We start from the raw sequence: 14,279 nt of genomic DNA, 5'->3' as shown, positions 1-14,279 counted from the left end.
TTACCCCATATGGGAGGCTATGAGACTCAGGAATCATTCAGTCGTTCCCTTCATTCAAGAAATATTAATTGAGGGCCAGGCAGTCTTCCACCTAGGTACTTGGAATAGATACAACAGCAAACAAAACTGGTGAATATCCCTGGCCTCGTGGAATTTACATTCTCAGAGAGGGCAGGAGGAAATAGAATAAACATAACCAATCAATCATGCAGTTTGTTAGATCATGCAGTTGTTTGTTAGAAGGTAATAAATGCTATGGGAAAAAGTACAATAAAGAGGCCCAGAAGTTGCTGGGGTAGGCAACATGTGGTGTATACAATCAAATGGTCAGGGTGGGCTTCTTAGGGAGACGCAAAGCCCTTCAACAGCCCTGTGAAGTGTTGTCCATTTCACAGATGGTGCAACTGGGGCAGAGATGGGCTAAATAACTTGCCTGAGGTCACACTGCAAGAAAGGGCAGGGCAAGGATTCTAACCCAGGCTGACTGGCTTGAGGCTGCATTTCACCAATTCCTTACATAAGAGCTGCAAGGAATCTGCGGATGAGGAAACTGTGGCTCAAAGAAAGAAAAGTTGCCAAAAGTCATGGAGCAGGAGGAAGTGTGGGGTTAGTGAATCTCCTCTCACCAGGGAGAGGGGTACCCTAGCCTGGTGTTCCCAAAGGGGAGAGGCTTTTAGATGATCCATGGAAAAACTTTTTTTTGTTGTTGTTTTAATAGTTTTAACTTATGTATATGAAAAAGAAATTATAAATGCATTGAAAATAATTTCACAAAGATTAAGTGCTTAGGATGAATTTTTTTTTTTTTTTTTTTGAGACAGAGTTTCGCTCTTGTCCCCCAGGCTGCAGTGCAGTGGCGCGATCTTGGCTCACTGCAACCTCCACCTCCCAGGTTTAAGCTATTCTCTTGCCTCAGCCTCCTGAGTAGATGGGATTATAGGCGTCTGCTACCACACCCAGCTAATTTTTTGTATTTTTAGTAGAGACGGGGTTTTGCCACGTTGGGCAGGCTGGTCTTGAACTCCTGACCTCAGGTGATCTGCATGCCTCGGCCTCTTAAAGTGCTGGAATTACAGGGGTGAGCCACAGTGCCTGGCCAGGATGAATAATTTTTAAGTGAGTTAATTTAATAAAGATAGTACTAAATAAACTATAGCACAGGTGGAATGTAGTTATGGCAAAATTCAGAGGACAGTGCTTCATGCTGAAGTTTGGAATGTTTTGCCTTCAATTTGTTATAGGACCAACGAGTTCATATGTCCATGGTACAGTAACAGACAAATACACTAAGACAGCAGGGTTTGCAGCAGAGAAAGTTTTTGCAGAGCACCAAATGAGGAGATAGAAGAAGACTCAAATCCATCTCTCCGAGGAGTGCTGGGCTGGGGTATTTTTTTTTTTTTTTTTTTAGGCAGATTCTCACCCTGTCGCCCAGGCTGGAGTACAGTGGCACTATCTCAGATCACTGCAACCTACACCTCCCGGGTTCAAATGATTCTCCTGCCTCAGTCCCCCAAGTAGCTGGGACTATGGGTGTGCACCGCCATGTCCTGCTAACTTTTGTATCTTATTTTTTTTTTTTTAGCAGAGACGAGGTTTCACCATGTTGGCCAGGCTGATCTCGAACTCCTGACCTCAGGTGATCTGCCCGCCTCTGCCTCCCAAAGTGCTGAGATTACAGGTGTGAGACACCACACCCAGCCTGGGCTGGGGTTTTTAAGAGGATCATGGCAGGTGAGGGGCTGGAAAATTGGGGCCGTTGATTGGTTGGGGTAAGAGGAATGAAACCATCAGGATGTGGAAACTGCATTTTTTGGTGAGTCAGCTTCTCATGGTGTCCTTCTGACCAGCTGATGTCAGTAGTTTCACTGTTACGCAGGACTTGAAAGACTATCTCAAATGGAAAACAACGTTTCACAACATTCAAGTTGTTATCTATAGAGCAGTTAAGGGGTGGCAGGGTTTACGTCATTCTAGGGCAAGAGGCAGTGAATGACCATGAGGAAGGAGGCCAGGGAGCAAGGTGACCTAGTGATTAATGCTGAATGTCCTGAAAGCTTGGTTTATTTTCACTTATCTCCCTCCCTTGTCAGCTGATTAATTTTATAAACTTTATAGGGATGGTTTCAAGTCGTAGCTTCCTCTGGGCCAGAGAAGGAAATTTTTGGAAGGGCCTGGAAACTCAGCCTCCTTTCTCAAGGATCCCACGTTGTTGTCACCACAATCCTCCCCACAGACTATCCCTGCCTCACTGCCTGCACCTGTGGGAACCAGCCCTTTTTACGGACAATTTTATCTTCAAAGTGCTTTTGGCTCGTTAATTGCCCGGTGCAGCCCTGCCAAGGATGGTGGTTCGTCCTGATGGAGGAGGGCTGACGTGAACAGCATGGGGAAGACCTTGCCAGGCTGTCTTGGCAAGGCACGGCTCTGAGTTAGAGGAGCCTGGGAGAGATCCCAGCTCCACTACTTTAATGCATCTCTGGGAGCCTTAATTAATTTTTTTTTTTTTTTTTTTTTTTTGAGACAGAGTCTCACTCTGTTACCCAGGCTGGAGTGCAGTAGTGCAATCATGGTTCACTGCAACCTTGACATCCTGGGCTCAAGTGATCCTCCTGCCTCAGCCTCCCAAGCAGCTGGGACTACAGGTAGGCACCACTATACCGGATAATTAAAAAAAATTTTTTTTTGCAGAGTCTGGGTCTCACTATATTGTCCAGGCTGGTCTCAAACTTCTGGGCTCAGACAATCCTCCAGCCTCAGCCTCCCAAAGTGTTAGGATTACAGTAATCTTTTTAAACCTATGAAATGGGGATGATAATAGAATTGTCAGGAAGACTCGATGTAACAAATGGGTGTTGCTCCCTTTCACATCTAAGTGTCACATCCTCCACATGGCATTCAGTGTTCGGTACCATCCCTCCTCTAGCCTCCAGAACATTCTATATGTTCCTCTTGTATAACACAGATCAGTTGTCTGCCTTGTATTGGGGTGAACTGTGTCCCTGTTGCTCCTCAAGGGTGAAGTTTATGGCTAAGGCATCATTATATCCCTCTCATTAGGAAGCCCAGGGCTTGGCACGAAGTTCAGTAAGTGTTTGTGTGCCTGAGAGGCAGCTCATGTAGTAAACAAGAGCAAGGGCCCTAAAGCCCCACTCTGTGGGTTCAATCCCCTGTTCTGTCCTTCATTGCCAAATGATGTTAGGCAAGATACTTAACCTCTTCCTGCCTTACAGTCCGGACCTGTAAAATGGGGGTAATTAGTAATAGCACCTACAACATCAAGTTGTTGCGAGGATTAAATAAGTCAACATGCTTAAAGTGCTTATAACAGTAGCTGCTGTGGGATGAGAGCCATACAGTTGTTGGCTGTTATTTATTGTAACCAGCATCTAGCACAGGGCCTTTTTCCAGATGTGGCCCCCATAAACTTTGTAAAGCTGACCTAAAAGACTAGACTCCTATCCCATTCTCTCTCCATGCATACACATACTTTGCAGGTTTATGAAATTCTACCATTTCTTTTTTCCTTTTCTTTCTTTCCTTCCTTCTTTTCTTCTCTTTTTTTTTTTTTTTCCTGGAGATGGAGTGTGTTGCTCTATCACCCAGGCTGGAGTGGCAGAGGTAAGATCATGGCTCACTGCAGCTTTGACCTCCTGAGCTCAAGCAATTCCCCCACCTCAGCCTCCTGTGTAGCTGAGGCTACAGGCGCACACCTCTATGCCTGGTTAATTTTTTTTTTTTTGGTAGAGATGGGTCTCGCTCGTTGCCCAGGCTGGTTTCGAACTCCTGGACTCGAGCAACCCTCCTGCCTCGGCCTCCCAAAGCGCTGAGATTACAGGCATGAGCCACCACGCCTGGCCTGAAATTCTACCATTCCTAATTCATTCTTTGGAGTTAAGACAATGTACTTATTAAAATGCAAGTGTTGTCATCTTCAAATGTTATTTGAACACTTCCTGCATAAAAGGCTTTGTGCAGGAATACTATGTGGCCTTAAAAAAATGAGGATGCTCTCCAAAGCATATGAAATGAAAAAAAGAAAAATATAAAACCGTGCATATAGTATGCTACCATTTATGGAGTACACAAAAGCTAGAGAGGGCATATGTATAAAAAGAGAGGACTTACCTGTGTAACCACAGACCATCTGTGGAAGGAGACCCAGGGAACTATCTCAGTGGGGGGTCTCCAGGGAGGGGATTTTGGTGGTGAGGACTGGGATGGGAGGGGGACTCTCTTTCATTGTGCGTATTATGATTATGTCCTTTTTAAAGTAAATATACTTTTGTTTTTTGTAGAGATGGAGTTTTCCTATGTTGCCCAGGCAGGTCTCGAACTCCTGGGCTCAAGTAATCCACCCGCCTCGACCTCCCAAAGTGCTGGGATTATAGGTGTGAGCTACTATGCCTGGCCTTAAAGTAAATATCCCAGCACCTTGGGAGGCTGAGGAGGGCGGATCACTTGAGGTCAGGAGTTCGAGACCAGCCTGGCCAACACGGTAAAATGCCGTCTCTACTAAAAATACAAAAATTAGCCAGGTGTGGTGGCGGGCATCTGTAATCCCAGCTACTCGGGAGGCTGAGGCAGGAGAATCACTTGAACCTGGGAGGTGGAGGTGGCAGTTAGCTGAGATCATGCCACTGCACTCCAGCCTGGGTGATAGAGGCTCTGTCTCAAAAAAAAAAAAAAAGTAAAGATATGTTTTATTGTGATAAAATACATATCTAACAAAAATTTTACCATTTTAACCACTTTAAAATATTCAATTCAGTGGCATTAAGCCACAAAGTTGTGAAACCATCACCATTATTTCCAGAACTTTTTCATCATCCCACACAGAAACTCCGTACCTATTACATGATAACTCCCCATTCCCTCCTCCCCCCAGCCCTTGGTAATCTCTATCCTCCTTTCTGCTTCTATGAATTTGACCAGGTACCTCACATAAGTGGAACCATACAATATTTGTTTTTTTGTAGTGGCTTATTTCACTTAACATAATGTCTTCAAGGTTCATCCATATTATAGCGGGGTGGGAACTTCATTCCTTTTTTATGGCTGAATAATATCCCATTGTATGTACTGACCACAGTGGATAATGCATTCGATTATGATACCCTACTTGGATTTTCTCTGCAAAGCCCCATCTCTAAACAAGCTCACATTCTGTGGATAAAGAAACTGTGGTATGTGTATATGATGGAATACTACTCAGCCATGAAAAGGAATGAATTAATGGTATTCACAGTAACCTGGATGAGACTGGAGACTATTATAAGTGAAGTAACTCAGGAATGGAAAACCAAACATCATATGTTCTCACTCATAAGTGGGAGGTAAGCTATGAGGATGCAAAGGCATAAGAATGACACCATGGACTTTGGGGACTCAGGGGCAAAGCGTGGGAAGGAAGTGAGGGTAAAAGACTACAAATTAGGTGCAGCGTATCCTGCTCAGGTGATGGGTGCACCAAAATCTCACGAATCACCACTAAAGAACTTACTTATGTAACCAAACCCCACCTGTTCCCCCAATAACCTATGGAAATAAAATTTTTTAAAAAAATTTTAAAATGCAGTTTTTCTTTCATTGGTATCTATGCCTAAACAACATACCGCTGAGTCTTGCTTGTTTCTTTTTTTTCTCCAATAAAAAGAAATTTACTTAAAAAAAAACAAGCTCATATTCTGAGATACTGAGTCACCCCAAAACAGGTGGCCCCAGCTTCTCCTTTTGCCTGTTCATCCCATGTAGTGTCCCAAATCCTACTCTCCATTTCACGTCTTCACAGTCACAGGTGAGCACGCCTCCTGCAGGTGAGCACGCCTTCTGCAGGTGGGCACGCCTTCTGCAGGTGAGCACGCCTTCTGCAGGTGAGCACGCCTTCTGCAGGTAAGCATGCCTTTTCTGTGTTCTGCAGGGACCCATCAAGCCTCAGCACCTCGTTCAGTTCACTTTTGTCGATGGATTTGTCATTTAAGACCTAGTCAACCACACTGGGAGGGTCCAAAAGACATGCTTTTTCCAGTACTGTGAGAAATAAATCTGTGAGGGGAGCCCCCGCATCCTTAAGAAGCTCTGTGAGGGCGGGCATGGTGGCTCACGCCTGTAACCCAACACTTTGGGAGGAAGCCGAGGTGGGCAGGTGTCTTGAGCCCAGGATTTGAGACCAGCCTGGGCAACATGGCAAAACCCATGTCTACAAAAAATACAAAAATTCTAGGTGTGGTGGCACACGCACCTGTAGTCCTAGCTACTCAGGAGGCTGAGGTGGGAGGATCACTTGTGCCTGGGTGGTTGAGGCTGCAGTGAGCCATGATAGTGCCACTGCACTCCCACCTGGGTGACAGAGTGAGACCCTGTCTTAAAAACAAAAACAAAAAAAGCAGCAGCACTGTGATTTCTCTGCAGGCCAGAACTTAACAGTGGGAACTGTAGTCACTGAATTAGGAAACCTAAATCCAGTGGGAGTAATTGGATCCCAGGATGGCAGGGCTAAGTGGTAGCAAGCAACTGCCAAGGACAAGCTGGGCATAGTTGCTGCTGCTGAAAGAAAAGAGAATCTGGGGACCCCAAACTCACTACACTGGAGGGAAGTTAAGTTTGGGAACTGAGTCATGCAAGAAACTGCCTTTTTTGTTCCCAAATAGATACCTATAATTTCGCATGCTTACTTTATCTTATGTAAAATGGAGAGTTACTGAACACGAGAAAATGCTTCATTGACTTTTCCCCTACTCCCTCTTTCCACATAAAAAATGTATAGATTCACTGAGTGCTAATCAGAGCCTTGCAAAAATGTAATCACTTGGCTTCAATGCCTACCCTCTCTCCTTTTTATTTCCCTTCCTCTCCTTGAGGAAGAAGAGAGGAAGCTCTTTCCCCTTTAAATATCAAAGAGGATATTGCTCTTTCCCCTTTAAATATCAAAGTTCCTAAAATCCTCTTTGGAAAAAGCACAGGTCTCAGATCCTACTGTGACTTGTGTTTCTTTTTCCCAAGGCGCATCCTCGACCTTGGCAAAATAAACCTCTAATCAATTGCCAAAAAAAAAAAGGAGTGCTGATCTTTGTTTCTTGGTGTCTTCCTCTGGAGAGTTCTACAGTGTTGGCACAGCCCTGATCTCTGTCTTACCTCTTGCTTGCACCTGGGAGCTGAGGCGGGTAGAGGGAAAGGGAGACTTTGGGTGTAGGGAGCTGAAGGGGGGTCTCACGACAAGTCCACATCTGTTTTAGAGTTCTGTTTCTCTCGGAGCTGGCCCCTTAAGGAAGATGTTATGCTAAAGTGTGCCAAGGTTGATAAAGAAACTAGGAATTGCATTCCCCAGCATCCCATGAAGGGGCCACATGGGGGTTTCAGCATCAAGGAGGCTTGGAAGGAAGATGATACATCTCAAATACGTGAGAAGCTGACATGGGCAGAGTGATGAAGCCAATCCGTTTCCACAGAGAGACTGATAATGTGGCGCATTATAAGTTGGGCATTTCTGAGAATTTCTTTTCCAGAGACAGAGTCTCATCTGTCACCCAGGCTGGAGTGCAGTGGTGCAATCATAGTTCACTGCAGCCTCGACCTTCTGGGCTCTAGCGATCCTCCCACCTCAGCCTCCCAAGTAGCTAGGACTACAGGTGTATGCTACCATGCCCAGCTAATTTTTTTGTATTTTTTTGCAGAGACAGGGTCTTGCTCTATTGTCCAGGCTGGTCTCAACCTGGGAACTGCCTTGAAATGTAATGGCCTCTATGTGAGATGTGAACCACCCACACACAGGAAGTATTCGAACAGGGGCAGGATGGCGATTCTCGCCTTGGGCAGAAGCCTGGGCTGGTGATCTCTCTGGCCGCTTACTACTTGGAAATGCCATGAGTGGGGAAATGGAACTTGGAGTTTCCTTTAGTCTTCTGTGTCCCCTGAGGACATGATGTTCAGATTCTTTCAGCTGCATATTGCTTTCAGCTATAGGAGTTCGTACCAAAGTAGAAAAACTCAAACCTTCCAGAGCAAGGTGCTCCAGAGGTTGGCTTCTGGCTCAAATAGGTAGTTACTAAAGCTGAGTCAAGCCTGAGCCAGCGTCTGATGCTGGTCACACCCAGGAATGGCTCCAGGGGGCTATAAAGAGCACACTCCTTGGAAAATGGAACAGACTCCAGCTATCAGCTTTGATCTGAACCCAGGACAGGATGGTCCAGAAGCCGGTTCCTCTGCCCCTTGAGACCTGGGCTTACTGCATCCAGGTGTGGCCTCCTCTAATTTCAGAATCATTTGAAGACTTCTTAGCTCTTCATTGCTCTGGCAAAGCAGGCTTGTCATTGTTAGCACATCTCAGGTCACACCTTCCCATCAATTTCATTTATTACTGTGGGTCTGGCAGGTGGAGATGAAAGTGGGAGGAGTTTTTCACAGATCCTAACAACAAAAAGATTAAGAAGAGTAGGTTGGTAGATTGAAAACAATCACAACTCACGTAAGTTATATAGTCATTTCAAAATCAGAAGCTTTTGCCTGGCCAGGCATGGTGGCTCACGCCTGTAATCCTAGCACTTTGGGAGGCCGAGGCAGGCGGATCACTTGAGGTCAGGAGTTCGAGACCAGCCTGGCCAACGTGGTGAAACCTGATCTCTACTAAAAATACAAAAATTAGCCTGGTGTGGTGGCACACACCTGTAATCCCAACTACTCAGGTAGCTGAGGCAGGAGAATCGCTTGAACCCAGGAGGTGGAGGTGTGGAGGTTGCAGTGACAGAGCAAGACTCTGTCTCAAAAAAAAAAAAAAAAAAAAAGCTTATGCCAAAAGCCAGAGAATGTTAGAAAAGTAAGAACCATATCAACAAAAATTAATCAAAATGCTTTGACTGAATTGTTTGGTAAGGCTATTAAGATATTTGCATCCTGATGGGTCAAATCTTTCTTGTTTATTTTCCTAAGATTAATTGACTGAATAAACCTTTGAATAATTGAGGATGCGATGCTTTATTGTTATTTATTAAAACATGAAGTCCTGGTCCTCATATGTGTGCAAATGGTGATCACTCTCCCATGGCTTCCTTTCTTTGCTTCCGCAGTCTCTGGCCCACTCATGTGGCCTAGAATCTTAAGGATACCATTGTATTATAGCAGGTAATAATATGCTATAATATTATTAACCAAACTATACTCTCCAATTAGATTTCACCAATTTTCTCACCAATGTCCTTTTTCTGCTCCAGGATCCAGTCCAGGATTGTACCCAGAATTGCATTTAGTGAATGTCAGGTTATCTATATGATACAGAGGTGGTAAATTGTGCAAAACAAGAAAAAGAAGCATCACTTCTCAATGCTTATTAGTGCAAACCCATATATTCTGTACTTTTCAATGGGGAGAAGTTATGTAGGTGAATCCTACGGGCTGGGATTGATAGAGCAGGGTGATGTGAGAGACTAGGGGTGCAGGGCATTCCTCTCTGAGGAAGGGAGTGTTGAGCTGAGATCCGAATGTAGGAGCCAGGTTTGAAACAATCTGGGGGCAGAGCATTCCAGGTGGAGAGAATTGTAAGATGGTATAGTAGGTCCTGCCAAATGAGTTACTCAAGATGTGAATATCGATTTATTGGAATAGGAAATGATTCATTCACCAAATATTTAAACAGTACCCACTAGTGCCAGGAACTGTTGAAGGTGCTTGGATGATGTTAGGCTAGAATGTTTCTAGGGGAAGCTAGGCCAGGGAAGTGTGGGAGGAGGGGTAGGCTGATGTTGAGCTAGGATGTAGAGCTGGGAGCGATGCTTAGTGAGACTTTTGAGTTCAACCAAAGTTAAGACGGCCTGCAGAGCCATCTGAGTTCCACTGGGGATGGGCAGGAGTCAGGGGTGGGATGCCTGAGTCTTGATTCTCAGATGAGCCGAGAAGCCTAGGCTGGAGCTTGAGATCTGGAACCTGGCGTAGGAGGTGCCTAGTTTCAGGCTGAGATTGGTGCAGAAGGCTCAGACCCCACCCATTCACAGCTAGACTTGAAAAGATTTGGGGCAGAACATTTCAAATGGATTCCAGGTGGAGGGAACTGTAAGTGCCAAGGCCACGCGGTGAGACCAAATTTGATATGTTGGGATGATTTCCAGACACCAGAGCTCTGTAGGCCAGGTTAGGAGTTTGGATTTTATTCCATGTGTAACGGGAAGCCACTGGAGAATTTTATATACGGGATTGACATGATCTTATTTTTAAAAATTAACTTACTTTCTTGAGACAGTCTCACTCTGTTGCCCAGGCTGGAGTGCAGTGGTGTGATCATGGCTCACTGCAGCCTTGACCTCCTGGGGCCAAGCCATCCTCCCACTTCAGCCTCCCAAGTAGCTGGGACTACAGGTGAGCACCACCCCACTCAGCTAATTGTTTTGTATTTTTTGTACAGATAGGGTTTTACCTTGTTTTCCAGGCTGGTTTCAAACTCCTGGGTTCAAGCAATCCACCCACCTTGGCCTCTTAAAGTGCTGGGATTACAGGTGTAAGTTATCACGCTTGGCCTTTTTTTTATTAAAAAATATTTTAAATCACTTTTCTTGAGGCATAATTTACAAATAACAAAATACAGTTACTTTAAATGTACAGTTTGGTGAGTTTTGACAAATATATCCAGCTATGTAACCACCACCACAATCAAAATACAGATAGAGCATTCTTATCACCCTAAAAAGTTCTCTTTACAATTGATTCTCCTATTACTACCCCAATCTCCAGCCTTAGGCAAGAGATCCTGCAGACCCTTCACCCAACTTCCTGGAGTTACCATCTTGCATAACCATGTACCTTTGTCAAAACTGAGAAATTAACATTGCTACAGTATCACGAACCAAACTATCAGCTCTAATCAGATTTCACCAATTTTCTCACTAATGTCCTTTTTCTGCTCCAGGATCCATTCCAGGAGTGCACCCAGGATTGTATTTAGGAATCATGTCTCCTTAATCTCTTCCAACCAGTGACAGTTTCTCAGAATTTCGTTTTTCACGAACATGGCAGTTTTGGGGCAAACTGGTCAGGTGTTTTGTAGAATGTCCCTCGATTTGGGTTTATCTGATGTTTTCTTATGATTAGAGTTTATAGATTTGGGGAAGAAAACCACAGAGATGACATGCCCTTCTCATCCCAACATGTCAGGGAGTATTTGATACCAAATTCTATCGCTGGTGATGTTAACCTTGGTCACTTGGTTAAAATGGTGTCTGCCAGGTTCCCTCCTATGAAGTCACTATTTTTCCCTTTCCATAACCTACTTTTTGGAATCAAGTCGTGAAGTCCAGTCCATCTATCAATGAGAGGTGAGTTAAGCTCCACCTTCGGAGTGGAGGAAGTATACATATACTATTTAGAGTTATTTATTCATAGAGAAACCTTTTTTTTTTTTGAGAAGGGGTCTCACTCTGTCACCCAGGCTGGAGTGCAGTGGTACGATCTCAGCTCACTGTAACCTATGCCTCCCAAGCTCGAGCAATCCTCCTGCCTCAGCCTCCTCAGTAGCTGAGACCACAGGCATGCGCCACCACGCCCAGCTAATTTTTGTATTTTTGGTAGAAACAGAATCTTGCCATGTTACCCAGGCTGGTCATGAACTCCTGAGCTCAAGCAATCCGCCTGCCTCAGCCTCCCAAAGTACTGGGATTACAGGCATGGGCCACCACGCCTGGCGGAGAAAGCTTTTTTTTTTGATAGGGGAAATGACAGCATATTTGTATTTTGCTGGAAGTGATCCAAAAGGGAACAAAATACCTGTGAGAGTTTCTTTGGTTTCTTCAGTAAGTGTTGAAAATGTTTTCACACCAGGACTTTTCTCATTTATAAAAACCTTAATAATATACTTTATTTAGCACAATATATGCAAAATATTATGATTTCAAAATATGATCAATATAAAAATATCAGTCAGATATTTGAAATTCTTATGTGAATTCTTGCAGATGTGTCTATATTTTACACTTACAGCTTATTACAGTGAACTGGCCACATTTCAAGTTCTCAATGGCCATGTGACTTAGGCTACCATATTGGAGAGCACAGCTCTAGACCTTTTTGAAACCAGTGCAGGGCAGGCCAGGATCTTGGTGAGTGTGCACTTCATTCTCCAGTCTCCAGTCTCTCAACTCTACCATCTTTCTTGTATTTCTGTGACTGTGACTCCTGAAAGTTCCTGTTGAGGAAGCATCTTGATAGTGACTTTTTTTTTGTAGTTAAAATGATATTTTTACTTTATTTTTTCTCTATTTTATTTTTTAATTTTTAAAAATTTTGTGAGTGCATAGTAGATGTATATATTTATGGGGTACATGAGATGTTGAGATACTGGCATGCAATGTGAAATAAGCACATCGTGGAGAGTGGGGTATCCATCCCCTCAAGCATTTCTCCTTTGAATTACAAACAATCCAAGTCACACTCTAAGTTATTTCAATGTGCAATTAAGTTATTATTGACTGTAGTCACCCTGCTGTGCTATCAAATAATAGGTCTTATTCATTCTTTCCATTTTTTTGGTACTCATTCACCATCCCCACCTCCCCCCGATATCTAAATTCTGAAGTGCCAGTTTTGGATATTGATAAAGCTGAGTGCTAGCTACCTAAAATTGTGACAACAATTCTTCTCCCTTTCCCAGCATGGTGATTTCACAGTCATGTTTTCTTTCTGTGTTTTCTTCATAGTGCCTTTCACACTGCTCCCTGATCTTCCTCTCTTCTTACCTTTGAACTTTTAAAAATTGAACTTTTCATTTTGAGATAATTATAGATTCACAAGCAATTGTAAGAAATAATATAGAGATACCTTAAGTCTCTTTACCCATTTTCCTCTAATGGTAACATCTTGCAAAATAAGTTATTCTCTCTCTCTCTCTTTTTTTTTTTTTTCCTCTAGTCAATGAAAGGGACACTTTATTCAGGCTCCAGGGCCACAGGGCCTGGGCAGGAGGCTGCCCTTCAAGGAAAGAACAACCTTATTTGACCTTCTTCTTGGGACGCAGGTTGTTGGTGTGGCCACACTTCTTCTTGCGGCAGTTGACAGCACGAGGATGAAGGCGAGCATAGCACTTGCGGCAGATCATCTTGTCGCAGTTGTATTTCTGGGCAAGCTGGTGGAGGGAAGGCTCAATAATGCCACCTCGCAGGCGCAACACCAGGTGCAGGGTGGACTCTTTCTGGATGTTGTAGTCTGAGAGAGTGCGGCCATCCTCCAGCTGTTTGCCGGCAAATATCAGACGCTGCTGGTCAGGTGGGATACCCTCCTTGTCTTGAATTTTGGCTTTGACATTCTCAATGGTGTCACTGGGCTCGACCTCAAGGGTGATGGTTTTGCCCGTGAGGGTCTTCACAAAGATCTGCATGTTTGCGTCTCCAGCTCGGCCGCCTTGCTGAAGAAAAAGAGCTATTCTCTCTCTTTTTAAAATAAAAATATTTGGCTGCTTTGTGAAGGCAAAGTGGGAGCAGAGAGACTGCTGAGAGGTGACTGTGACTGGGCAGAGATTTGGACCAGGAGAGAGCGTGAGAAGATGCTGGACCATGCTGCCATTCTGGGGTAGACGTGGAGGTGAGCTGTAGCCACATGACCCTCACAGGAAACACTGACACTCAACTCCAAAAAGAATCTCCTTTATAAAGGCCAAGTTAAAAGCATAGTCTGGGTATCAGTCAGTTTCCAGTAGGAAAGAGGGGGTACAAAGTGTTTAGAGTTTACAGAGGAGGAAAAACAATTTTCCCTTTACCCTTCTGAGTTCTTAGCTGGGACCCCTGCTAACATTTGCCACAAAAGACAGATTAACAAGAGAAAAACAAGATTGTATTAACATGTATATATCATATGTGCATGGGAGACAGCCAGGGAATGAGTAATTCTCAAAGAGATGATTCAGAATTCCAGCTTATATAGTATCTCTGACAAAAGACAATACATTTTTAGAGAAGTTACAGGACAAAAAGGACCTTGAGTCTCTAAGGGATTGCAAATTGTAGGAAGGCAAATATACAAGAAACTAATGGTAGATAAAGGCTGGTTAGTAAAATTTGTTGGGAAGATTCCTCTGGTCTAAAAGGCCCTGAAGACATCTTCATTGATCGACCTTTGTCCTTCCCAGTAGAAAGGAGAGGAGGGACACCTATGTCCTGCTTTAGGCAAATAGAGGCAAACAGAAAGCTTTTCTTATATCTGCTTCTTCTCAACTGCTTTCAGCTTAAAATAATCCTCATGTCAAATGGTATATTTGGTGTGGAAGAGCCTGCTACCTTTCAACAGAACCAGAGTTTAATGAAGGGACA

At 44.0% G+C, this 14,279-nt stretch overlaps 1 protein-coding gene across 1 annotated transcript; it reads right to left on the bottom strand.

The window, feature by feature from the left end:
- Nucleotides 1-12,874: 12,874 nt before the first annotated feature.
- LOC116471270 (ubiquitin-ribosomal protein eL40 fusion protein-like) lies at nucleotides 12,875-13,389 on the bottom strand. The gene has a single exon (XM_032755953.2). It carries the CDS (start codon nucleotides 13,349-13,351, stop codon nucleotides 12,965-12,967), a length of 387 nt encoding a protein of 128 aa, XP_032611844.1. The 5' UTR covers nucleotides 13,352-13,389; the 3' UTR covers nucleotides 12,875-12,964.
- Between the last annotated feature and the right edge of the window lie 890 nt (nucleotides 13,390-14,279).

This window comes from Hylobates moloch, unplaced genomic scaffold (genome assembly GCF_009828535.3).
Source record: "Hylobates moloch isolate HMO894 unplaced genomic scaffold, HMol_V3 SCAFFOLD_6, whole genome shotgun sequence".
NCBI classification, from domain to species: domain Eukaryota; kingdom Metazoa; phylum Chordata; class Mammalia; order Primates; family Hylobatidae; genus Hylobates; species Hylobates moloch.
This window is presented reverse-complemented; position numbering and strand designations above follow the sequence as displayed.

Bases quoted from the DNA above. Each gene is read 5' to 3' on its own strand.
- LOC116471270 (XM_032755953.2), bottom strand. From the start codon at position 13,351: ATGCAGATCTTTGTGAAGACCCTCACGGGCAAAACCATCACCCTTGAG.